At 33.6% G+C, this 26,134-nt stretch overlaps 1 protein-coding gene across 1 annotated transcript in view; it reads left to right on the forward strand.

Moving 5' to 3' along the window:
- DNAH8 (dynein axonemal heavy chain 8) overlaps positions 1–26,134 on the forward strand; it is a 147,717-nt gene that overhangs the window by 72,373 nt on the left and 49,210 nt on the right. Inside the window, exons 49-65 of the mRNA XM_072858185.1 lie at positions 1,300–1,546; positions 2,889–3,130; positions 3,211–3,351; positions 7,404–7,641; positions 8,668–8,810; positions 12,151–12,285; positions 12,936–13,058; positions 15,028–15,241; positions 15,787–15,896; positions 16,453–16,616; positions 19,709–19,901; positions 20,346–20,468; positions 22,170–22,300; positions 22,634–22,787; positions 23,254–23,418; positions 23,998–24,224; positions 24,608–24,726. Of these exons, the coding sequence (XP_072714286.1) occupies positions 1,300–1,546; positions 2,889–3,130; positions 3,211–3,351; positions 7,404–7,641; positions 8,668–8,810; positions 12,151–12,285; positions 12,936–13,058; positions 15,028–15,241; positions 15,787–15,896; positions 16,453–16,616; positions 19,709–19,901; positions 20,346–20,468; positions 22,170–22,300; positions 22,634–22,787; positions 23,254–23,418; positions 23,998–24,224; positions 24,608–24,726 (2,869 nt within the window). The remainder of the gene's footprint in view (positions 1–1,299; positions 1,547–2,888; positions 3,131–3,210; positions 3,352–7,403; positions 7,642–8,667; positions 8,811–12,150; positions 12,286–12,935; positions 13,059–15,027; positions 15,242–15,786; positions 15,897–16,452; positions 16,617–19,708; positions 19,902–20,345; positions 20,469–22,169; positions 22,301–22,633; positions 22,788–23,253; positions 23,419–23,997; positions 24,225–24,607; positions 24,727–26,134) is intronic.

A 26,134-nucleotide genomic window follows, 5' to 3' on the forward strand; every position in this document is an offset into this window, starting at 1 on the left:
CTACAGGCCTTGAAGTGCTAGGCTTGTTCATTGGCTGTACAGTCTTAAATTAGAAACTACATCATTGGCTCTGACGAACTAAGTGAACTTAGAACTTAAAAGAAACTAGATGTAAACCAAGAAAGGCACTCTGACCTTTGTGCTTATTACCAGACTTCTGAAAATTTCCATACTGGTCTAGCTTAAAAAACAAAATTGCCATGTGATTTGTTGAATGAGAGCAAAAGATACAATTCATTACAGTATGCTACAAAGTGCAACATTCTGCCTTATGTTACTTCACAGCAACTAAAATATCATGTCTCTGTCATCAAACCAGGGGTATATTTATGGCTCTGCTCAGACTCCACCTAATTTACAGAAGGTTTTGCTCCACATTCTGCAGGCTATATTGTCCTTCACACAGCTTCACACTGATGATCAGCAGAATTTTTGCATGGGAGAAAACACTTTTGACCATTCTGCTTAAAGTCATGTTCACTGTTTTATTCATTGCTTAATATTTCTGGTTGCCAAACTGGTCATAAGAAGATTGCTTGTGCCTTAACAAATTCCATCTTCCACTGGGAATAAGAAGTTTGAAATTGTCAAGTTCATGGTGGACTTGATCTTAGTTTAGATTTGTGGTGCCTGTAGATCTTCCTCCTCAACTGATACAAGCCTTTATTCAGGTTGCAGAGGAAGCAGCTATATATGCTTCTCTTTACAAGGTTCTGTCACCCAGGAGGTCTACCACTTTTTTGTTCCTTTCAGTTGCTCCAAAAGGAGATACTTGTGTAGGCAGACCCTGCCACTTCCATAGCAAGCCTAAAGCTAATATTAAAAGAAAAACAGAAAATTCAATTAAGAACTGTCCTGAACCTAAACCCATCCGCAATCCTGTAGGAAGTGCAGTCCCTATGTTTATTTCATATACTCAGGTATTTTAGCACTGTTGTGATTAGCCATTCTTCTGTTGCATTAATGTTTTAGTCCTATTCACTTTTCCTTTTGAATAATACAGAAAATACTTTTTAAAATCTGGTAAAATTATTTTCAGTTGCTTTGAAAAGTTTAGGCAAGATTTAGTTCTGTAAACTGTTTTATAGTAAACTTGCTTGGTGCTTAGGAGATTAGGATGTGAAGGTAGGTACTATTCTACAAAACACTAAAAATCAGCAAATGCATGCTGATTTCAATTCTGAGCATATAATTTGTATGTCTAATACATTTATAATCACTGACTATCAAATGTCTTAAATGCAAGCAAAAATCCTCCAAAAGCATATATTTCTTAAAATATTTTAATTTTTTTAATAGTTGTATGAAACTTCTCTAGTACGTCATGGGTTGATGACACTTGGACCTAGCGGATCTGGAAAAACAATGGTCATAACTATATTAATGAGAGCACTGACAGAATGTGGCCAACCTCATAGAGAAATGCGTATGAACCCCAAAGCTATTACTGCTCCTCAGATGTTTGGAAAACTAGATGCTGCAACTAATGATTGGACAGATGGAATCTTTTCGACACTGTGGAGGAAAACACTGAAAGCTAAAAAGGGTATGTAAATACTTTGCGTGTGGTATCATAAAAATATCTCTTGAATGATATGTTGAAAAGAGCATCTTGAATTTGCGAATGTGTGAAGTTCCCTCCTGAGAGAAACTATAGAGAGCTTAGATGAGGTTACAGTTCACTTCTCAAGAAAGGGCAACAGTTTAAGAATTTATTATTTCAGTTGTATATCTACATTAAAAAATTGTTTGTTTCCTTGCCACTTCAGTTCTACAGTGCAGATGTGTTATTTGGAAGCTGATAAATTATAATTTAGATTTACTTGTACTAATTGCACTAGCTTTAAAATAACATTTTTTCTGTGGTTTTTCATATGTTAATTACCCATATTTATATTTCAGTATTTTAGGATTGGAATACTGAAATTCCTTTTCACAGTGATTCATTTGTATCTGAAAAAATAAAAATATCTATATTGAAAAAAGGGAATTCTTCTAGGAAACCCTCCTAGAAGGAGGTTCTTTTTAAAAGAAAGTTGAATTTTCTATATTAGAAATGTCTATATTCTCTCTATTGGAAATTTTCTATATTCAAAACAAAGCCAGAATTTTGAAATTTGATTGCCAAAATTTAGGCATTTTCATTTATATTTATGTTTCAAAATAAAAGAAAAACAATTAGATTTTCAGAACTGATGAGTGATGACGGTTTTTATTAACTTAAATGGGATCTGTGAATATTCAACGCCTTTTGTTTAGTTGCCCAAAGAACCCTTATTTTAGCAACAAAATGCTAAATTCCCCATCCCCTCTGTGCTGCTCAGGAGCGGGGGGTGGAGGGAGGAAGGAGAAAGAGTTAGATTATGTTGTGAAGGAAGAAGTTGAGTCTGGAGGAAGAAAAGGGGGTGGGGGAAAGGTGTGTTAGGGGTTTTTTTGTTTGTTTCTCATCATCCAAGTCTATGTTAATCGGCAATAAATTAATTTTCCCCAAGTCAAGTCTGTTTTGCCTGTGACAGTAGTTGGTAAGTGATCTCCCTGACTTTACCTCAACCCACAAGCATTTTCAACTTATTTTCTCCCTCTGTCCTATTGAGGAGGGGGAGTGAGAGTGGCACAGTGTCTGTCTGACAGGCAGCTAAGGTAATCTCACCACAGATGTTCAACATTATAGGCATACTTGTGCCCTCATGTACTACTAATTGTTTCAAAAATAGTTCCTTAACTAAGTATGCCATTTATACAGCAATAAGCATCCGTGGAGATGGCAGAAATTACAATAAATAAAATACATTTTTATATGTTATTTAAGTTCTAGACCATCTTTTGTAAACTTATTTTCTTGCTCTTTCAGCATGGTGATATGAACTATATCTCTTTTATTTTTCCAGGTGAAAATGTGTTTCTGATTTTAGATGGTCCTGTAGATGCAATCTGGATTGAGAATCTAAATTCAGTTTTGGATGATAACAAGACCCTCACTCTAGCAAATGGAGATCGAATTCCTATGTCTCCTACATGTAAACTGTTATTTGAGGTCCACAACATTGAGAATGCCTCTCCAGCAACAGTTTCTCGAATGGGTATGGTCTACATCAGTTCTTCTGCCCTCAGCTGGAGACCAATATTGCAAGTAAGATTATCATTGCTGGTGACTCCTAACTTTACCTTGTTATACATTTTATACAGAAAAATATTGTGGGTGTTTTTCAGGCATGGCTGAAAAAACGTTCTTCCCAAGAAGCTGAAGTTTTACAAAGTTTGTATGATAGAATCTTTGAACCAGCATATACATACATGAAACTAAACCTTAATCCAAAAATGGAGCTTCTGGAATGTAACTACATTGTGCAGGTAAAACAGATACTGTGTAAATCTGTATGAATTGACTGACTATAGTAAGCGTGCAGAAATAGCAAAGAGAACATTTGATAGCAATAAAATTTAATTTGAAAAGATTGTTTCCTAAAAATCAATATTTATTTCTTAGGCAATATAAAAGGAACTGTTAGAGATGTGCAGAAGAAAACTTTACTTCTCTTTATTGCTTCCTATGTAGGCTAGTCATCTGTTGACTGGAATTTGCAGGCTTCAGTTTTCAGAAGCATATGTTTAATAAGCTAGTGAGCTCATTCCAGTTCTTTTAATACCAAATAAATTGTGGTAAGGGTCAGTCTAACCCTACTGGTAGTGTCAGCAGAGAGAGTGAAGAATAATTCTAATTATCTTTTTCTCTCCAGATGCAATAGCTGTGATTCTGTCAGTCCGCTCTTCCAAGGTCAATGTAGTAATTTTTGCCTGTCCCTTCCTATCAATGAGAATTTTACCTTGAGTGGATTCCAAACTTTATCAGTGATTTATTAATAATAAAATTATGTGTTTGGCAGATTTTGGAAGACTGCCAGTCTTATACTGCATGTCTCCAGCTGATTTGTTTATGAGTTTGTTGTCATCTGCAGATTCTAAGTCTCCAGACTTTCCATTTGTCCATGTAATCTCAGTTTTATATTGACACTCTAATAACAAATTCAGTAGTGCCTTTGAATAAGAGGGTAGACAAGATAATATTTTGGGTGACGCTTCAATTTAATATTAAACTAGTCAATTTGCATCCAATATCTCTTTCCTGTTCATTAGGGATTTAGCTTCAGATTTTCAACAGTTTGAAGTATTTTGCTGCAAATTAATAGCCACAGTAAATGCTGCAAAGATTAACTGTGCAGTATCAAATGGAATTAAGAAGTCCACAGGCAGGAACTATGTTACTTGCCAATTTATGATGATAAACAATATGGATGTGCTATGCACAAAATTTTTAGACAGAGATAATATTTTTTTCTTCTACATTTGTTATCTGTGAAACCTCAGACTGAGTTGATGTTGTCTTCATGGAAGACTTTTCCTGGGACTAGAAGTTTCTGTGTTTTTTTTTTTTATTAGGGCTTGTTAGGAAGCGTGAGCAAGTCAGCGTTCTACTCACACTGCTTGGTCAGGGAAGTATTTCCCTGATTTAACCTGTATTGAATGTTTCTTCCTGTGAATGAAAATCTCTAGTAAGTTTCTGTTCACAGGTGCAACAAAGTAAATAACCCTTAGTGGATCTCCATGCTGGGGTTTATCTAAGAACAGTGAGACCAGAGCTTTTACCCTACCTTATTTCAGATTCACTTCCTCACTTGCTTCCTCTCCTCCGGTGTTACATTCAGTTAGTGTTGATTTCTCTTCCCAGCAAGGATTTCATTCTTGGTGTGGGAAGGTAGGGCAAAAAGCCGTGTTGGTTTCTGTGCTGGGCAGCTGCTTGCAGACACCAGGATTGGGCATTACTTGACAAGGTTTCTTGGCATTATCCAGCATTTGTCTACATGCATCTTTCTGATTTCCAGGATCTTCCCCCACTTCCAGGATCTTTCCTCCAACCAGGATCTTCACCTCCTTCTTTCTGCACCACTTCTCCTTTCCAGAACCTTAAGACCCCAGTTTTGCCATAAATGGTCTATGTACACAGAAGCACTGTACCTTATCAGCCTCCTGATTGGTGGTTCTGTCTTATGTCTCTTTATTGATTGTGGGATTCAGGACTTGCTGCTTTTGTTTAGGTCAGGTGTTTTCAAAATTTACAACCATCTCAAACCAGTTGCATCTAGCAGATAGCAGACTTGTACTTGAGTTCTAAAGTTCAGTTTGGGATGTTCACCTACACATGCACATGTACCAAATTATCTGCCGTTTGTTAGCATTCACAATTTAAGCTGTTTTTTTGCCTACAACAGGTTGGTAACGGTTTTATATAAAAAGTGATCTCACCTTTGCTTTCCTCCTTGTAATTTCCACTCACTTTCTAACTGTATATATTCTGGTATTGTTCCTGGATTATTTTTTTTCTGCTGTTTTTACTTATATGTTTTTCTTTTGGCTGTTTACTGTCCTCTGGCCCACTACATTAAGAGGACAAATATAATTTATTTTAGGAGATTCAACACAGGTTTTGTTTAGGGTTATCCTGCCTTACAAGCCTATTGGAAGAGTCAGTAAACTTGTAGCTAAAGGAGATCTGATTGATACGATCTCCATGAAGGAACAAAGGTGTTCGACAAAGTTCTTTACTGGGGATTTACATATGGAAGCTAAGCAGTCATAGCAGAAGACAGGAGGTTCATTTCTAGATAAATAACTGATTAGAAGGTAGGAAATGTGTGATTGGAGTATCAGTTCTTAGGAAGGACAGAGGTTACCACTGATCCTGAGGTACCTTTACTGGGACCAATGCTGTTCAAAATGTTCATAAACAATTTGGAAAAGTTTTAGGTGAAGAAGTTTACTGTTGATACTAAATTATTCAAGGTAGTAAGGACAAAACAGTTAACCATGAAGAACTGTAGACAGACTTTACGAGACTGAATAAATAGGTAATAAAATGGCAAATGAAATTCAGTGAAGATAAGCATGAAGGGGTTCCCACAGGGAAAAAACAAACTGTTCAATGCCATGAATAGCAAACCTATGGAACATCTTGCCAAAGGGTGTTATAGATTATAAAAGTTTATGTAGGTTCAAGACCAGTCTTGATATTTTTGGGGTGGAAAAATCCATAGAGGATTACAAACCCAGAAAAAGTGTATTTGGTTCAGAAAGCCCCAAGGTGAAGAGAGTACTAGCAGGAATTACCACTCCCAGTACCACCACAAGCCAAGAGAATTTTTTCTTTGTTTTTACTCTTCTCTAAGTGTCTACTTTTGGTCACAAAAAGTTGCAGATGAGATGCTGGGCAAGCTGAAGTTTTCATGTGATTTGTTCCAACCATTTGTGTGTTTTTATAAGTCAGTTTAATTTTTTCTGGTTTGTTTCTCCAAAAACTTGTTACAGAATATTGCTAAGACCCAGAGCATCATCAGAAATTTTGAACTTGAACTTGTATTTGAGGGAACAAAAAGATTTTGTTCAGATAAACTGGGACACAGCCTGTTCTGGAAATAATTAGATAAATCGATTGTCTTCCAAAGAAAAGAATTGACATTATTTTAACATTATGAAGTGTAATTAATACTGATTAATCATTTTTTAAACTGAATTTTAAAGTAAACAAAAGTATTCTAATTATTTAGGTCCTTTAGGCTGCATTAAAACTATATAGTACTGTATTACTTCCCACTTCAAGTACGAGATCCAAGACAGGATGAAGAATGCTAATTCCAAGAGATCAGTGCAAGTCTGCTTCACTGTTAAAAAGACATATTTTGAAACAATGTGCTTGATACTGCCTTGTATACAAAGGGAATATGAGTGATGTTATCTAAGACAGTCAAACGTCTCGCTTCATGAGCAACATCACAGAATTGTAGATAGCAAGTTACTAGATTTCTGGAATTTGGAATCTAGTTCGTTAGAAACAGAGTGAAGCAATCATAAAATAGGATATTTTAATTATTTTTTTAACACAAAATAGAAGTTAATGTGATATATGCATTAATTGACCATAATTAACACAAATACATTAGACAGATGGTGAAAATTCTTCCATGCTTAAAGATGAAAAGAAATGTCTAGGCCCCACCTACTTTTGGAGTTCTGAATATCCCACTAGATATTATAAAATACCTTAAAAAGCTGTTCTGTTACCCTAGCTCTTAAATGACATTTATTATATAGGCATAATTTAAAAGGATAGTTGATAGTCAAATTACTTAAGTAATTTTGAAAATTTTATCCAGGTTTGTACAGATATCTTGGATCTATTTTCTTGGGTTTGTAGTTCTGAATTTTATGTTATTCTTTGGAAACCTGTATTGTTTCTCAAGTTATGATTTAAAGTTTGAATACATATAAATAACGCATGTGCATATATGTATAAAAATAAAAAGTGATTATGTAATATTTTCTTAATGCATAATACTTTAAAATATTTTCAGTCTATTAATCTTCTGGAAGGTTTGATTCCATCGAAGGAAGAAGGTGGTTTATCAACTATATTTCATCTGCATAAATTGTTCTGCTTTGCAATAATGTGGAGTTTAGGTGCCCTTCTGGAGTTGGACAGTAGAGATAAACTTGAAGCTTTCATTAGAGCTCATGATAACAAATTAGACTTACCAGAAATCTCCCCTGGCACCAGTCAAACGATGTATGAGTTTTATGTGACTGATTATGGTAAGAATAAACACTAACTTTCTTTTTTATACTGGCATTTTAAAACTGAGTATAGCTTCTTTGAAATTTAAAATTACTCCTTTAGTCATTATATGGTCATATGAGCAGAGATTTTTGGTGACCTTATAGTAGTAACACAGATTCTGTATGCAGTGCCTCTGGGGAGGTGAGAAGTCAGAAACAAGGGATAGAGTGCTCATTGGTAACATGTTCTTATTTCTTTTGTTTTTAATTTCATTCTTACAGATTTCTTTTCTATTAACTTAACCAGCCTACAATTTTTAGTTAATTTAGTCTTAGGCTGGTTGAGTTCTAAATTAATATTAATTTTATATTTAATTTCCTCACAGCTAGTATTTTTTGTTAAAAAATATAATCTGATTTTAATCCCACTTAATAATTATTTATCCATGTCTGATAATCAGTAATAAATCTTACAGTTTATAAAACTGTAAGAATAGTGTGATATTTTGAATATTGCGAATATTGATATTTTGAATATTGTGAATATTGATATTTTGAATAGTGTGATATTTTCCACAAGGAATTTATAGTTTAAATAACACACGCACAACCAATTTCACAAATAACTTACTGTTCTTTTAGAGTATATTCTCACATGAATACATCTATTTCTCTTATATCCAAATCCAGAATTGTTTTTTGCCAGCAATGTTGATTTAGTATACACATGCACAATCTGTATTCTCACATTCTATAATTTTTCACCAGCAGTGTGAGAATGAGTTTCTAGGTAAACATTCTTTTGGGTTTTTTATTTAGATAGCTATATATAAATTTAAGAAATATATGTATATTTAGTAGTATTGTAGACTAATTAGAGGTCATGACTAAGTATGTCCTTTATTAGATGTGTTTTAGCTAGATTTGAGAAAATCTATCCCTTTTTATACTTTGTAGTACTTCATCCATAACATCTAGGATTTTTTTTTTTTTTTTGTACTAACAAAATGTTGAACATGATCAAAGTACTGTGAGGTATTTTCCTCTCTTTTGTCATTTCAGGTGACTGGGAGCACTGGAGTAAAAGAGTTCAGGAATATGTTTATCCAACTGATAGTGTCCCAGACTATGCATCTATTCTGGTTCCAAATGTTGACAATGCCAGAACTCAGTTTTTGATAAACACAATTGCAAAACAACAGAAAGTAAGTACAGGATTACTTATTTAAGTATATGCCTCCTATATGAAATAAATAGAAATCTACTTATATCTGGGAGTTGCAATCATTCTTCATATTCTCTGTTTCTAGTCATTGCTTGCCAGGTGCATCATTATTTACTTAACATGAATCCTCATGTTAATTTTCTTAACATGAATCCTCTGTACTTATTTCTGTGCATGGGCAAAATGTTTAAGACATCCTTTTTATAAAATAATTTTTTTTTTCATAAAAGTTTAACTCCAACAACCTATCATTTTTCTCTAAGACATAAAACCTTGTTCTTAGTCTTTACACCATACTCATTTTTCTGATTTGTGCTTTCTTGAGTAGGGAAACAAGGAAAATAAATTTCATAAGGCAGTTCACTAAAAACCTGGAATTCCTAGCCTTTATTTTTTTTCTCTCATTAGGAAAGCTGTAGTTAATAGCAGTAGCCACAACTATAGAAAAGGAGACAACACTCCCCATATGGCTTTAACCAATAGGACCAATCTGGTATCATTTGACTCAGGCCACATTAAACAATAGTTATTAGAACATATATAGGCCTATTTTCAAACAGAGGAAGATCTGAAAAATACATTATTTTGCTTTATCACAATGCTTTTAATAACCCTAGCAACTTCCTATGGAAATCTGTGTCAGCTTGTGTAATATAAGTCAATGTACTCCTTCTGTGGTGTACCTTTTATATCTTCCTCTCTTCAGTTGAAAAGTGTCAGCATTCAGTGACAATGGGACTTGTCTATGCTTCCCTGTTGAGCAGAAAGTTCACGTCCATGGAAGCAGTCAGCTTGCTTTGTTTTCAAGCATTTTTTTATTTCGTAAAGTTTGATTTAATCACATATCTAACTGTGATAGAGATTTTTTTTTTTTCCCCTCTCTCCTGGATCAGATCACAGCAACATCAACTTTCTTTCCAGCTACAGTTGAATTACATGTACTAGATGAAACCAAAGTGGTGTTTTACAGGTCTGACTTCACTTGTTGGTTCTGCGAGTTTATTACTATCATCCGTGTTATCATGGTTAATTGATCACTTGGATGTTCAAAACCAGGGTGAAGAATGAGACCATGTGGTATCTTTGTGGCTATCTGTTGGAGAGCATTAATTTAAAACAGGAGCAAGTTAGTCAGGAGTATTTGAGCATTTCAAATCTCCTGCAGGAATCTCCTGCATTATCAACTTCAGTGCTCACAATCATAAATACATACTCCCTTTTGCAAACTGATTAAATTCCTTTCATGGAGTGGATATAATAATGAAGATAATACCATCTGTCAAAAACATAAGTAGGATGAAAACCTGAGATAGAAAAAAAGGAGGATTCTTAAATGGAGGATTCTTACATGTCTGAAAAAAGAGCAGGGTTCTTATCTAGCTCACTTTCATGAGATGAAATGGGAGATTTCTATAAAAGGTTTAAGAGAAAGGAAAGAATATTAACCCTTTGGTTCAGCAACTTTCTGATTTAGATTCAGATTTTACCAAGATAAGAAGGAAACTGGGAAAGACTTTCTTCTTTCCTGACACATTTATTGTTTGGGGTTTTTTTTCAGGGAAATGACACTTAGTGTACAGATTAATCAGAAAATAAGTTATATAATATTATACATTTTAATAGACAATATTAAGAGAAAGCAGAAATAAAATACTTGCTATCAAAATATCAGCTTGAAACAAGAATTTTCTGCACCTTTAATTTGAATAAGCTATCACCAAAGTGCCATATTAGAAGCACCAAATGCTGCTGTTGTAAATACTGCAGTGATAAGGAGACAGAATAATTATATTCTTATCAAAAGGGAGTTTGTTTCCAATAATAAAACAGTAAGGAGAAACAAATTTTGGAAAAAGTTCTAAGATTTCCTGACCGTTCTGTGAACATCCCTGGCCAAAATCTGCTTTGTCAAAGCTTGATATCCTAAGTTATTTAAAGGCCCTATGCAACAGCAATCATCTTGTTGTTAAAAGCATTCTGAAAAAAATGCATTGGTTTCATATTCCTCCATGGACGTTTAGAGGAAGAATCAAACATGTCCATGACAGGCAGTCGATGAAATTCAGGACAAAAAGCACAGGTCAAGTTTGGTTCCAATTCTGAAAAACGTACTGCTGTCAGAGGACACATGGACTCTGAAAAACATACTGCTGTCAGAGGACACATGGATCCAGAAGGCCTTTCCTGCTAAGTCAGTTTATGTCAGCATAATTAGGCTGGGGTACCTGGGTAACAGATCTAAAATTCCAATTTAGGAGAATAGAAGGGGTGGATAGGAAGCAGTGTTCCTTAAAGGAAGGATGGTGTTCTCTTGAGAAAAGTTGAAGAATAACTACCTGCTTTGAAAACAGGTGATCTTCCTTTGTTGCTGTTAAGTAGGAGTAGTTCTCAGTTCTTTTTGTGAGTGGAACGTAAAATACATTTCAGAGTTTCACTGTTAAATTGCTTCCTCTCCTACCAGTTTCACTGGCCTGCCTAATAGGGGACATAAGTAGTACAATACTCACTGCAAATCAATTGTATGTGTCTCCTCACACATTCAGTTTAGAGAAAAAGATTGGATCAGGTGTTTTATTCAATATGCAGAAATATAAGAGCAGCTTCAAAAAGGAGTACATTTCCAGAGGTGGAAAGCAACAGTCTTCTATCCATCTAATTGTTTCCTACCTTTACTAACATTTACCACAAAGCCATAGATATTTCTGGGTCAGTTAAGACTTCTGTACACTGTTCACTATCTGTATTCTTACTTGTAATTATAATTAACATCATGTCTCTACAGACCTTTAGACTATCTCTTTTAGTAATATGCTTGAGAGGGGATATAGCTAAATCTAATCTATACTGTATTGTTGCTTTAAGGACAGTGCTGGTAAGAAGGAACTATCCTTTTACTACAAGCATGTGTCACAAAGAATACCTACAGCAAAAGCAAGTGGTAGAAATTTTATATTCAAATCAGATGTCAGAGACTACTTTCCATTATAAAGAAAGCCTTCTTAGGGTCATCCACTACAAGAGACTGCTGAGGTGAATGTGTTAGAAAGTGGAAGAACTTAGGCAACTGGAAGAAAAACCTCTGGTACATTCTCTATTCATCCTTTCTCTTTTGACTCTCTAAATAATTTGTCTTGGAGAATCTGAGTGGTATGAAAAACACATACTGTGTCACTGCATATGGAGACACAGGAAAAACCTACCAGAATAATATATCATTCAAAAGTAGATACAGAAAGTATCCCTTTCTGTATACTAGGTCTGTTATGTGTATTTAATTATATGCTTTAATACTACTTATGTGATTTAAATATCTGTTACAGGCAGTCTTGCTTACAGGAGAACAGGGGACTGCAAAGACAGTCATGATTAAGGCATATGTGAAGAAATATGACCCAGAAGAGCATTTGTCAAAATGTTTAAACTTTTCATCTGCCACAGAACCATTTATGTTTCAGGTAAAAATATAGATTTTAAGCAATTCTTGCATATAATTTCCTTGCTAAGTATTTAAAGTGTACTTAATTCTGATGATAAAAGAAGTGATTTAGAAATAAAGTCTAAAGGATCTTTTTTCTCTAAGTTACTTAAACACTTCAGAAAATTCTGTAAAAAATATTTTTTGCAGATCAGAATAAAATAGAGTCACTCACATAGAGATACATATATTCATGATTGCTGTGTACTTTTTCATTATGGAATTCTAAGAATCCATTTTGTGCTGAAGACCTTTCCTTTTCATTTTAGATTAATGAAAAGTTTTGGTTATACTTCTTCAGTTTTTTCCTGATTCTTTAGTTTACATAATTGGCTTCAATGCTGACAATGAAATAATAATTTCCAAGTTTGAAAACTTTTTAAAAACTTCTCTGGTAGCCAGAGATGGGTTGAAGGACATAGTCCTAAGGCCGGGGAATTGCACAGGAATGAATGTGATGAACAGGACAATAGGGTTCCTTAATGATGAATCAGAGGTGAAACTACTAACAAAAAGAGGAAATCACTGGATAAGTGCTGTAGCAGAAAGCAATAAGTAACACATTTTTTAACAATACATTTTAAATATTGTTACTTTAGATGCAAAACAAGAACTTTCTTTAATTTTCAGAGGACAATAGAGAGTTATGTGGACAAACGCATTGGAAGTACTTATGGACCTCCTGGAGGCAGAAAAATGACTGTTTTTATTGATGATATCAATATGCCATTTATCAATGAATGGGGAGATCAGGTAAACTTTTTTAAACAAATATGACTTATTCTCAAATTGTTGCCCTTTTTTTATATACATGGGAATCAGTGGACTTCCTCAATACTTTAGTTAACTGTTAATTATTGGAAATGCTTTCTAATTATGGTACATTGATGAATAAAAAAAAGAGAGAAAATCAGATTTACTGACGAGGCATGTAGGACAATGGTGTCATTTCTTACACTATCTCCACTTCCTCGTATTTTTGTAAGACTAAATAAAAAGCATCACTGTACTGAAGTACCATATTATTAAGTTCAAGATTGACATTAGTTTGAGAGCACCAATAAACAAACTTTCTGCAAACTGAAAGTGTGATACCTTGGAGAAAGTAATAAAGGCTGTGTCCAAATTCAAGGGTAACACATTGGCTTGTAAATTGGATTAAATAATTTTGGCTTTTGATGAGCCCATCTACAGCTTGGGTGTGTAATATTCATATGCCTATACAGACCCAAAATCAGGCAAAAGTGTCTCACAGTTCCATCCCATAGTAGGTCTGAAGTATTTCCAGCCCAGGATGCTAGGTCTTCTGGAATGTCTATTCTAACATAAAGACCAAGTATGCTTACCATTACTTTTTTTAATTTGCTCCAAGAAAATAACAAATTAGAAACCTGGGGCCTCTGTGCACTTTTGAGTGCTCAGGCTCTCTGGCTTCTTTGAGGCTCACAGTTTGGCTTAAGGCTGCTCACAGCATTGAGCTGGTTTGTCAACAGTGTGGGTAGTAGGTCTAGTCATGAGAGTGGGCTTGGGCACGTATTTAAATGGCAGTATGGATATGAGTGAGTCTATGTAGACTGAATATTTCTTCCTCTTCACTTTAGGAAACTGTTTATGTCAAAATGGAAGCCAAGCATGTGTTTTTAGTGTCTCTGAAGTGGAACCTGGCCTTCTACCTAAATGCCAATATATATCAGTTCTTTGGTTTGCATCATTTACTCTCACTTGAGAGAACTTTTAATTTTTTTTAAAAATTGAAACTAGCATTGAATAACCCACAACACTGAGCTGCTTGACTGTAGTCTAGAACGTAGGTGGTTGTGTTTGAGGAAAAGCCCTCACAGGCCCAGGCAGTGTTCAATAATAGGAAGGATCTCCATTATGGAAGGACCTCCACTAGGTCTTCCATTGTGGCCCAAGACACTGCCGAAGTATTTTCAATGGGATGATGATTTGTGATCAATGCCCTGCTGCCTATCATGTGGCTTTGTTAGGGTATGTGAGCACATAAGGCTTGCTGAATATCGTTGGAGCAGTTGCTATGGGGGCAAACTCTGGTGCCTCCTGATCCATACAGGTGCTGTAGAGTGGAATGTGGAGTGAATAACCTTTTCAGAATAAACAGCTTCATGTTTCAAAAAATAATTAGTTGGTTTGCTTCAAAGGAGGCCAAAGGGAGAACTGAAAAGCATAGTTTGAACATCTGGAGCTGAATGTCCAGCAACAAAATATGGAGCAAAACAATTTTTTTCCAGTTCATTGCCTTAACTTAATTTAGTTGAAAGGAATACAAACACATTTTGTTGATATTATATGGTAGTACAGCTCTGAAAAGATTTTTCCTGCTGTTTAAAATCACGTAAAGATCTTGGTTTACGTGATTTTGGTTTTCCTTTGATTCTTGGTTTTCTTTAATTATTAAGATCCTGGTTTTCCTTTAATTATTAAGTATGTTGTATTGCTGAACTCATATCATACAGAAAGTTTTGTTGAATACCTACCACATTTTTGTGAAGATATTTCTAGATTTTTCTGGTTGGTATGCAATAAGAAGTCATATCTTCCATATGACTAAGGAAGATAGTTTAATCTGGATTTAGATTCAAGTGAAAACCTCTCTCTAGGGATTAGTGGTAGAGTTACAAGAAGAAATTAAATTATCAAGGTACATTTTCTTTTCTTCTTGTTTGAATTTCTAATTTGTACAAGTTACATAAACTTACAGGTAACAAATGAAATCGTTCGTCAGATGATGGAAATGAAAGGAATGTACAGCTTGGATAAACCTGGAGACTTCACTACAATTGTAGATGTACAATTAATAGCAGCAATGATACATCCTGGAGGAGGCCGTAATGATATTCCTCAGCGTTTAAAAAGACAGTTTTGTCTATTCAATTGTACATTGCCATCCAATGCATCCATAGACAAAATTTTTGGTACTTCTTTCTCTTGTTTTAGTATAATTTTTTTTCTCATAATTGACTTAAAATGTGTAAAAGTATGTTCTCGTTCTCACTTTCATCATGCAAATTCAGAGTACTTCCAGTGAAACAACTGAAGCTGTATGACAACAAAAATAGTGCTGTGGAAGAGAAATTGACCCCCTTAAATGCTTGTCTTTCTAATTTTGGACAAGCAGAATAATTAATAAGAAAGTAATGGCATTTCCTGGAAGAATATGAGCACTCCTATTACTATGTAGGTTACCATTCCACCTCTGCACTGTCTGAAATGCCCTCTGTTGCTGAAGTTCTCAATTCTGTTAACTTTGTCAATACAGTGTATTGTTAAAAGCTAGCAGTTACTGCCAGTTGTTTCTACACTGGTTTGGAAAAGCCATGGACAAGAGAGACAAAATTATTGCATCTATAATTTAAAAGCAAGTTAATGTTTTAAATAAGTACTTATATGCTTGCTCACAACCTACCTTATTATATCCTACAACTTGAGACTGATTGTATATTGTGTTTTATCTTTTCAGGTATTATTGGCTGTGGATACTTTCATTCATGTAGAAAGTTCAACCCTGAAGTATGTGATATGGTGAAAAAATTGGTCCCAACAGGCAGAATATTGTGGCAGCGGACAAAGGTATAAATTACAGGGAAAGTTTTATCACAATCTGTCTAAACAGAGTGCCTATTAGTGTAATTTAGGCACATATTCCTTAAGAACATATCTATAACAAGAAAAAAACAGGAGAAAGATGGGCTAAAAAAGATTTGGAAATAAAATCTGGAAAATATCAGATTTCAGTATACAAGACAGATGAATGGAAATATCAGCCCATTCATTCCTATAGTTTTATTCATGTTACCCATATCTTTAATCACTATAACTAAGGAACAGGGAGTGAAATTATTTGCAAATTACAATTTTTAATTTATAAACCCCAGAGTCACATATTAAATAATTACACGTTATAAGAGTCGGAGTTTTACATTTAGTGCTAGATCCTGCTTCCAAACAAATTAGATATTTTTGATGACTTCTTAGAAGGAGTTTGCCCACAGTATTATGTGTGAAAATTAGTATTTTGTTATTTTTATATTTTATATGTGTTATTAATTATAAATTTATCGTTTATATTATTCTTGATTCCTTCTAATTGTTATTGATTTTGAATATTAACAATATTTTTCTTTAGAGAAAGATGCTGCCTACACCATCTAAATTCCACTATATCTTCAACCTTCGAGACCTTTCTAGAATTTGGCAAGGAATGTTAACTATAAAGGCAGAAGAATGCAACAACAGCACTGTCCTTCTAACGCTTTTTAAACATGAATGTACCAGAGTAATTGCTGACAGGTATAATAACTATAGCATCTTATATTTAGTAGGTTTAGCCGTTTACTTAATTTATGCTCATACATCTGCAAAACTTCTTAATATGATAAACCTTATTAGGCCAATATGAAAAATTTTATTGTACATGCAGTCTGCATTGGGGTATTATCCCAACAAATATCATGCTATGTACTGATAGATTAAACCAGTAATTGGATGGAGAACTCCAAAATATATGCATATTCTATATTCTAACCTACCTTTTTTTGCACTTATCTTTGGCTACACTCAGCCACTTCCTCTGTAAGAAAGAGGATTGTACGGTGTCCTAAATTTATACACAGAGAATAATTTAAAATTGCTTTGATCTCCTCACAGAAAGCGTTGCATGCCTATGATTAAAAAATGGCCCATCTCCTCTAAACATCCTTTAAAATATTCATAAAACAGATACAGTTATGAGCTGTATGTGTTAAAGATCCAGTAATGTTTTTGTATTTACAGTGTTTCAATTTATTGGTGAAATTCTAGGTGTAGTACTGTAGCTGCCAGTAAAAATTTGACATATAGCCACCGCTATTGTGGATTTTCATGAATATAATTATTTCTTATTCTGATGTACTGAGGAAGGGCCTTCATAATTTTTATAAAATTAATACTTTTTAATTAAAGCATTGAAGTTAAATGTTGACTCTTAAAAATACGTACGTGTATTTTATTACACTGCATTTACTTTATAAAGCTATCACAAAGTGAAAAGAATTAAAAATGTTTTGCTATGGACACAAGAAGGCATATTATATTGCTTTTGCCCTTAATTAGACCTAAAGGCCTTGAATTGGCAAGTGCTTAGGAGTTACCTGCCATGACCAGAATTTTTTCAATATTCAACATAGTTGCAGAAGTCTAAAATGGAATTTATCTATTTTAAGATGCTGACTACATAAATGCAGTCTGGTGCAGATCATTTGGCATGGTAGCAGGCAAGAAGTATACATAATGATTGCATTGTATTCAAGCACAGTCAGGCTTAATCGCTATTATTCTAGTAACTTGTCAAAATAAAGCAAAGAGCAAAGGTATAAAAGAATTATATGGAGTTTCTTCTGTGTTTTCAAAAGATAAGAGGGACAAAGTGAAATCCTCCTAAGTATACATTGGCATGTGGACTTTAGCATGTACTCAGTTGAAAAGGAAACAAAACAAGATCTATAAAACTTAGAAATGAGTTACACATTGCCAAAACTGGTGGATGAAACAACTGCCCTCCATTTCAGATGAATGTTAGAAACAGTTCCAAACAAAATATAGACCATTGTCAACCAGTCTTGTTTACCATCCCTACCTGTATCTTCTAGAATCCCTCATTTTCTTCCATGAAAGCTCTGAATCAGCTGGCAGATGCCTTCTCATTTTCCCCAGGAAGGTGCATTAACAAACTTGAGTTAAGAGCCAAGGAAGTAAGATTGCTATTATGACTAGTTCTAATATCCCAGAGGAACTCTAATTTGAAAATCCTGATCACTTTCTCCTCTCTCCTTAGATACATATACTGAGTTCAGAAAATGCATGCAGGAAATCTAAAAGGAAATCTTATCCATCAGTTGTCAAGAATATAAAAATGAAGGCCAGAGTTTTCTGCTGACTTTAATAGTCATTCTCTATAATCTGAGAAAGCCTACTCAGTGTAAATCCACTACAAAGTCTAACACTGCTGATATTTCTAAGTGCCTGAACTACCATATATTATACAAACATACAAATTACCTGAAACTGATGTATATGTATTTATATGTGCAATAGAGTGCCTTTGATATAAAAAGGTGGAAAATGTTTAATTTGAATTTGAAATTAGGATCATACCCACTGATGCAAAAGTGTCATACATCTTTGAGTGTATTACTTTCTGCTTTAAAGTTAGCAGCAATATCACTGACATTTATGGAAATGTTATTAATTGTTTTTTATTTGTTGTGGAGAATTTAAAAATACATGAAAGATACGTATTTGTACAGGTATGTTATATATTAGAGAGAGGGGGAGAGAGGGTGTAGTCATGCAGTCTCTTCTTCCATGCTGCTTTTACATTCCATAGTGGTTAGTGTTATAATGTCATCAATAAGAACCTCTAATGATAATGAAGTATATAATGTATATCTAGGCTGTCTCTATACGACAGTTCTCTAGTATTCTTTGTCTTAGCTGAAAACTCAGAGCACTGTGTATAGCTTTTTCATGTTTGTCCTATTTTCCTCTCAGTTGTATCACTGAAAAGGAAAAGAAGTAAAGATGAAATTTTTTTTTTTTTCTGTAGTTTGACATTCACAGTTGGCATTCCCTTTTTCTGGGGTCGAGGTGGTTCTTGCCTTTTATATTTACCAGTTACTACTGAGTATCATTCTTGATTGCTTCTCAGATAATCACAGCCACAGATAATCACAGTAGTCAAAGATCTTGATCTGTATTAAAACCATCTTGAACCTATCAATGGAAGCAGATACAGCTGTTTAAACAATGAAATGTAGTCACTAGTATTTGTGTTTGCAGACTTTGTTTTATTTCAATCTGCATTACTCCTCCTCTCCCGCAGTGTATATCCCCCTCTGTTAATTATGGATTTTGGTGTAAGAGGGATTGAGAATCAAGTCAGGTTATAGTGACATATACTATCTTCCTTTCACTATTCCTTATCTCATTGCAGTTTCATAGGCAGTACTATAATAACATAAATCATGTTATTCTGCTGCAGGTTGAAAGATGATAAGGGTCACTTAGCCATGGTTATTTGGGAAATCATTCAACCTTTCTCATCCTTTTTCATCTGAGAAACTAAATGGTCTGTCATTGCCTAGTTCTAGGTGAAAGTTGGAAAGTCAAGTTGTTTCTGTGTTTATGTTTTATGTGATTGACTATTATACTTTAGAGTGTGGAAGCATTTCATTTCTGTGAATATTTCCTAATCCATTTCTGTGACTATTGTCTAATATGTATTGCCTAATATGTCTTTTTCTTTGAAATGTTTCAAGGTTTTTTTTAGTATTTAATTATCTGTTTTTTTCCCTATATAAGTAGAAATCAGTTTTTTAAAAATTGTACTAATCTATGATTTTTAGATTTATTACTCCTGAAGATACAGCCTGGTTTGATAAAACTATTACTAAAGCAATTGAAGAATATGTGGATACAGGCTTAAAAGAAGTTCTCCAAGCTGAACCATATTTTGTAGATTTTTTACGGGAGATGCCTGAACCAACTGGTGACGAACCAGAAGATTTTGTGTTTGAACCACCAAAAATTTATGAGGAGGTATTTCATTTTACACCTAAAATACTAGGCACTGACGTCTTTAATTATTAAGTCTTTAATTATTAAGTCTTTAATTATTAAGTATGTTATATTGCTGAACTCCTATCATACAGAAAGTTTTGTTGAATACCTACCACATTTTTTGTGAAGATATATCTAGATTTTTCTAGTTAGTATGCAAGAAATCATTTTAGTGATGTTAAAGTTAATAATGCCATATAAATATAGTTTATTCATTGCTATTCTCCTTCCTCCTTTTTTTCCCACCATTAGCAGAAAATTTCTGCTTAAACACAACTACAATTACTACAGTGAATTAACAAGATAATCTCATTACACGTGGCCAATACATGAACTCAAATTTGTTTAAAAGTGTCAGTGCAGTTTTAAATTCTGAAGGGCCATGCTAGTATTGTAATGGTTTTTATTTTTTTTTGTCCCCAGATTCCAAGCTTTGAATTTCTTTGTGAAAAATTGCAAATGTATCAGAGACAATACAATGAATGTATTAGAGGATCATTTCTTGATTTGGTGTTTTTTAAGGATGCAATGACACATCTTATTAAGGTTTGGGGTTTGTTACTTTTTTATTAGTTTAACTCTTGCAACAGTGTTCCTTGTTTAGGAAAGCTATGCTTAGAGGGCACATTCTGAAAAGCTACTCTTATCGCCAAACTTGCTTGCCATCTTTGCCTAGTCATTTTCAAGAACTAGGAAAGAGCTACAGTTGTTTTACCTGTTGCATGTTTTGTAATAAATACCTTATTTTATATATTTGTTAAGCTTCGATGTATTCAGAGGTGTGAAGATTTTCCTCAATAGGAAAGGTGAGGTCATAATGAGGCACATTTGTATTTTGTATATAGAATGATTTTTAATCATTAAGAATTCAGAGAACACTTCAAAGGTATCTGTACCTGACAAGTGACCAAAACAACATGAGGTAGAATCTGATTGGATGAGAGACATGAAAAGAAATATAAATCAGGGCTGCAGTAGAATCAGTGTGTAGGGTAAAGGAAAGTCTCAGTTTACAATCAGTTGAATGCCTATTCAGAAAGGAAGATATAAGGAAATAATTCATCTGAAGTCAGAATCTGATTCACAAGGGGAAAAAAAAGGCTAAGCATGAGATTTGTTTGAAGTGCTGTGCCTCACATTTAAGAAGTTGGTTAGTTATCTCAGGAATTACTTTAACTTGATGATCTGTTTACTGAAAGGCACATAGAAGCCACAGTGAAACCAAAACAGAAGGAGATGTTTGGTTCTTCTCTAGTTGACCTCAAGTGAAGTAAATGATTTTGTTTGCTTTGCATTTAAACAGAATAAAATAATTTTATTTTTAAATACAGTTCATATGATACTAGGTAAATTTCAGAAGACCTTGAAAATCTCTGAAACTCCATTTCCGTTGGCAAGTTTTAACCAGAATATCTGGGATATGCAGTTAGGTAGTAGAAACAAGCCCTGCTGCCACTATGGTGACAATAAATTTAGTCACCCTCATAATTTCACATTTAGACTTCTATTTTAATATAGTTATCTGGATAGGCTTAGAGGGAACTGTGCATAAAACCAAAATTTATTTGAAGGAAAAAATGAATAGAATTAAAGGTGTGATGTAGATGCCAATCTTTTGCATTTTGTACATAATTTACATTAGGAGCAAAGCAAACTGTAGCACCTTAAAAGTAAGAGTGCACTAACATATAACAAAACCAAGGAAGATGTGATGTATATACAGGAGATGGTAAAAAAGCAGTAACATAGAAAATTTGTAATCCAGCTTTTGTATCTGGGAGACTTGTTAAGAAAACTACTTCAAAGGAAACGTTGAAGGTAGATAAAATAAAAGATAACACTAAATGATAGTTTAAATGTGTCCAAGGCTTTCAGACTCTTAAAATTAGGAATGTAGTATGTTTATTTGTCTAGCTAAAGTTTTTTTATTGATATTTTTAAACACATTTAGGATGATGCCTTCAACATAAAATGGAGCTCAAAACCCTTTATGTATTTAAATTCAATGTGTAACTAATTCGAACCATCCTATATTCTTACATGCAGCTTTTCATTAGCTATACAAAATTCCTAAAGAATGTACAAGTGTTCTTTTGAGAGGAAAAATTTTCTGCAAGTATCCTTTTAATAATCTTTACATTGTGCTCTAATAAATAAAGTGTAAAGTAGAACAGATTTTTAATTTTTCTAATGAATGTTTTAATTTAAATTTATTAATGAGCTTTTCTTCCATTTTTTCCTATATAGATTTCCCGGATAATTCGGACAGCATATGGAAATGCTTTACTTGTTGGAGTTGGTGGTTCTGGAAAACAAAGTCTTTCAAGGTTGGCCTCCTTTATTGCTGGCTATAAAATATTTCAGATCACTTTAACCAGGTAAGAAATGCAAGAAATATATAAATTCAATTTATGGTATTGCTTTTTCTTTACACAGTCATAAATTATGTTTTTAACAGCCTTTTTTTTTTTTTTTTTCCCATTTTGTCACCATTTAAAAATGTGGAAAACAATAAATTCTTATCTGGTTTGTATACAACATTGGATTAAGTTTGAGCTGAAAAAGCTGGACCATATGTTAGCTATTCCTGAGCCAAAATATGTGTGTTTACAAAGGATGTTTGCACTATCATTTATAAAACACTATAATCTGAAAATAGCAGTATTCTGCGTTGTTTTGAATTAACAGGTAATGTTTATTATTCCTCCTAGATCCTATAATGTAAGCAATCTGTCAGATGATTTAAAGTTGTTGTACAGAACAGCTGGAGTAGAAGGAAAAGGCATCACTTTTATTTTCACTGATAATGAAATAAAAGAGGAGTCATTTTTGGAATATGTTAATAATCTGCTGTCTTCAGGCGAGGTAAGAGTCTCAACATGACAGACAATGTACTATAGAAGGAGGAAACTGCAGAATTTGTTCCCACTAGTTTATTTCCATTTATTTTGGTAATAAATTGTAGAATCAGTAATGATTAACTGTAAAATATGTGAACTTTTAAAATAAGGAGTGCTCTTGCTATGAATATCCTTTATCTCTATTTCAGTGTAAGTGAAGAAAAGGTAAGGAGCTGTGATGGGTATTTCAGTAGCCTTTATTAAATGAGTATTCACTGGCCAGTTAGGATCTGTACTCTTCCTGAGTTAGACTTCCTACTTTTTAATGGAGTTACATGAAGTCTGAATCAGGGACAAATTTGGGTTTTAGTCTGTCTAAACTGGATATATGCAGTGAGAGAGATACAGATCTAAACAGACAAATATTTGTAAACTCTATAATAATTATGTCCACGCAATTTATTTTCTGTAAATTTTAATTTTATTAAAAGATTTCTAATTTATTTACTCGGGATGAATTGGATGAAATCACCCAAGGATTAATACCTGTGATGAAAAAAGAGATGCCTCGCTGTCCTCCTACCTTTGATAATCTCTATGAATATTTTTTAACTCGGGCAAAGAAGAACTTGCATGTTGTCCTCTGCTTTTCTCCAGTAAGTTTTTTCTTCATATCTTTCTTCCTTACTTCCATTAGCAAACTATCCTATAAGGTGTGACAGGATTATTCAAGCATTATATTTTTAAGGAGATTTAAAGATGCATAAAAAGATTACTGAAGTCTGGTTATAATTGCTGAGATAATAAAAGTAATAGTACAGTTGTCAGAAGTTAAAACCAAAATACGTAAAAATTAAATAATTCCTTACATGTTAAAGTAATTTTTATTTTTTCCTCCTGGCGTATTCTTTCCTAATACAAATCATTGAACACATCTTTGTGAAATTCTTTTTTGTTACTTGAAAACAGGAATATAATGGAAATTAAAATAAGTTAATTGAAGTTTTAAAATATTAAGAAACATATTTGTCACGAACTTCTTTCTTCGAATTTCATAAAATATTGAATGTTGGAAATTTAGCAAAATACTTATATAAAAGAAAAAACTGTGCAGGATGTTCTAAGCAGAAAATTAGCAAGAAAAAAATAGACTATTTAGTTGTTTATATGAGTTAAACATTTTGATCAACCTAATTAAGTATCATATCGTAAGTTAACAGTGTTACTCTCTTTAGGTTGGTGAGAAGTTCCGTGCACGTTCTTTGAAATTTCCTGGTCTCATATCAGGGTGCACCATGGATTGGTTCAGCCGATGGCCCAAGGAAGCTCTTGTAGCTGTAGCCAGTTATTTTCTTTCAGAGTTTAATATGATCTGCTCTGCATCAGTTAAAACACAAGTAGTGGAAACCATGGGTCTCTTTCATGATATAGTTTCAGAAAGCTGTGAGAATTATTTCCAAAGGTAATATTTTATACAAATGCAATAATTAATCCCAAAATTGTTGCTACCGATAGTGGTTTTTTAACTCATTGTGTTATATGAATCAATAAGTGTCTTTTAAGGCTAATACAAAAATAAATCTGCTATATCAATATATGCATGAAAAGTAATTACTATTATGTTGCAAATTCATTATCTTCATTCCCACTGTTCAACAATCTTTAACATTGCTTATGTGGATAAACACAATGTAATTGGAAATGAGTTTGCATTATGAAGAAATTTGATTTTGACTGAATTAAAGACTTGATTTATATAATCTTCTGTTTCATTGGAAGTAATCAAATGGCTGTACCTATCAAAAATATGTACTAAGTTGATGTTGCCAATATACTATGTTTTAGGTATCGAAGAAGAGCTTATGTAACACCTAAATCCTATCTCTCTTTCATCAATGGCTACAAAGAAGTTTATACTGAAAAGTTAGAGAGTATTAATGAACAAGCTGAACGTATGCAAATTGGTAAGCAAAATAGGGATGAGGATATATTTGCATGTATGGTCTCAAATGATCTGTGTTTTTAATATTAGACCACTTATTCAGTGATCACTTAAAATCAGTTCTGCTGGATCACAGTTCGAAACTGGTAGCATACGAGGACCATTTCAAAGCACTCCAGCTATCGCCAGTTCACACTGATTCTTTTACAAAAATGCCTCAAAGAAGCTGCCAGCTTAATCATTCATCTCAGCATTATACTGAACTTTAATATTTCTGATTTAGCATTTTTAAGAGAAAGTAGAACCTGAAAATGGCCAGAGAGAGCATCTGATTTACTAGTGTAGAGAGAGGTAGCTCTAAACACAGTTATTAATTTACTTCTGGACTTGTCTATGGAAATTCTTGCTGTAAAATCTGAGTGCTTCGCAGTTGATTTATTTCAGATTTCTGCTGTAGAATAAGTAGCAGTTACTTGTGGTCATTTTATAACTAGGGATCTGAAATACAGAAAATTATGATTGAAATGTTCTTCTAATTTTGGATATCTGTTTGAAATTACCTAATTTTTGGCATTAGATTAGTACTTAATAGGTTCAGAATACATTTCCAGTTTTCTCTGGTTTGCATCTAGACATGCTTTTGTAAATCTACAAAGGCAACTGAACAGCTTAGGAAACTTGGTCTTTGTGGGAAAAGATACTGTATATCAATCTAACAGAATAGAGAATTCTACATGATAAGATTTTTCATACAAAGGTAAAAGGATGTAGCATTTATTAATGATTAACAGTGCAACTGGTACACTTCACATGAAGAAAAGAATAGAGTAAGAACATGTAGATATTTATTTTATTCACAAACCGTTTGCTGAATTAGAGTGAACTGTAGAGGAGTAAGTGATCCTCAATATTTTCACATTTGTGAATTTCCCTGAATGGATCTGTTGCCAGTTCTAGAAATCAGAACTTATCATTAGCTCTGCTTAAGATGAGGATGAAGTCTGAGAGCCTTGAAAATTTCTGAGGGTGGGGTTTTTTTTGTATTCTTTCTCCAGTTCTTCTCTTTTCAAAAATAATTTAAAAGAAGTAACCTAAGTAGCTTCAGCACTGTCAAGAAAATTTCATGTGTAGATTTTCCTAGCCTCTCACATATTATTGCAAATTCCTTACTTGGTCTTCCAAACAAAATGACCATGTACACGTACATCTTCTACTGCAGCATCTTTATATCATTGATGCTCAAGTCTGTCAGCTTATGGGCAATACACATGACAGTTAGAAAATATTCTGAATAGTTTCACTTGCACAGAAAAGTTGTATTACAAAACAACAAAAATATTGGTCATCCCTGACTCCAAACGTGCTCCACTGTTTACTGCATCCTAAGGAACTTTCTCAAAAAGTTTGTTATGAATTATTTAGCTACTATC

This window comes from Ciconia boyciana, chromosome 3 (genome assembly GCF_034638445.1).
Source record: "Ciconia boyciana chromosome 3, ASM3463844v1, whole genome shotgun sequence".
Lineage (NCBI taxonomy): Eukaryota > Metazoa > Chordata > Aves > Ciconiiformes > Ciconiidae > Ciconia > Ciconia boyciana.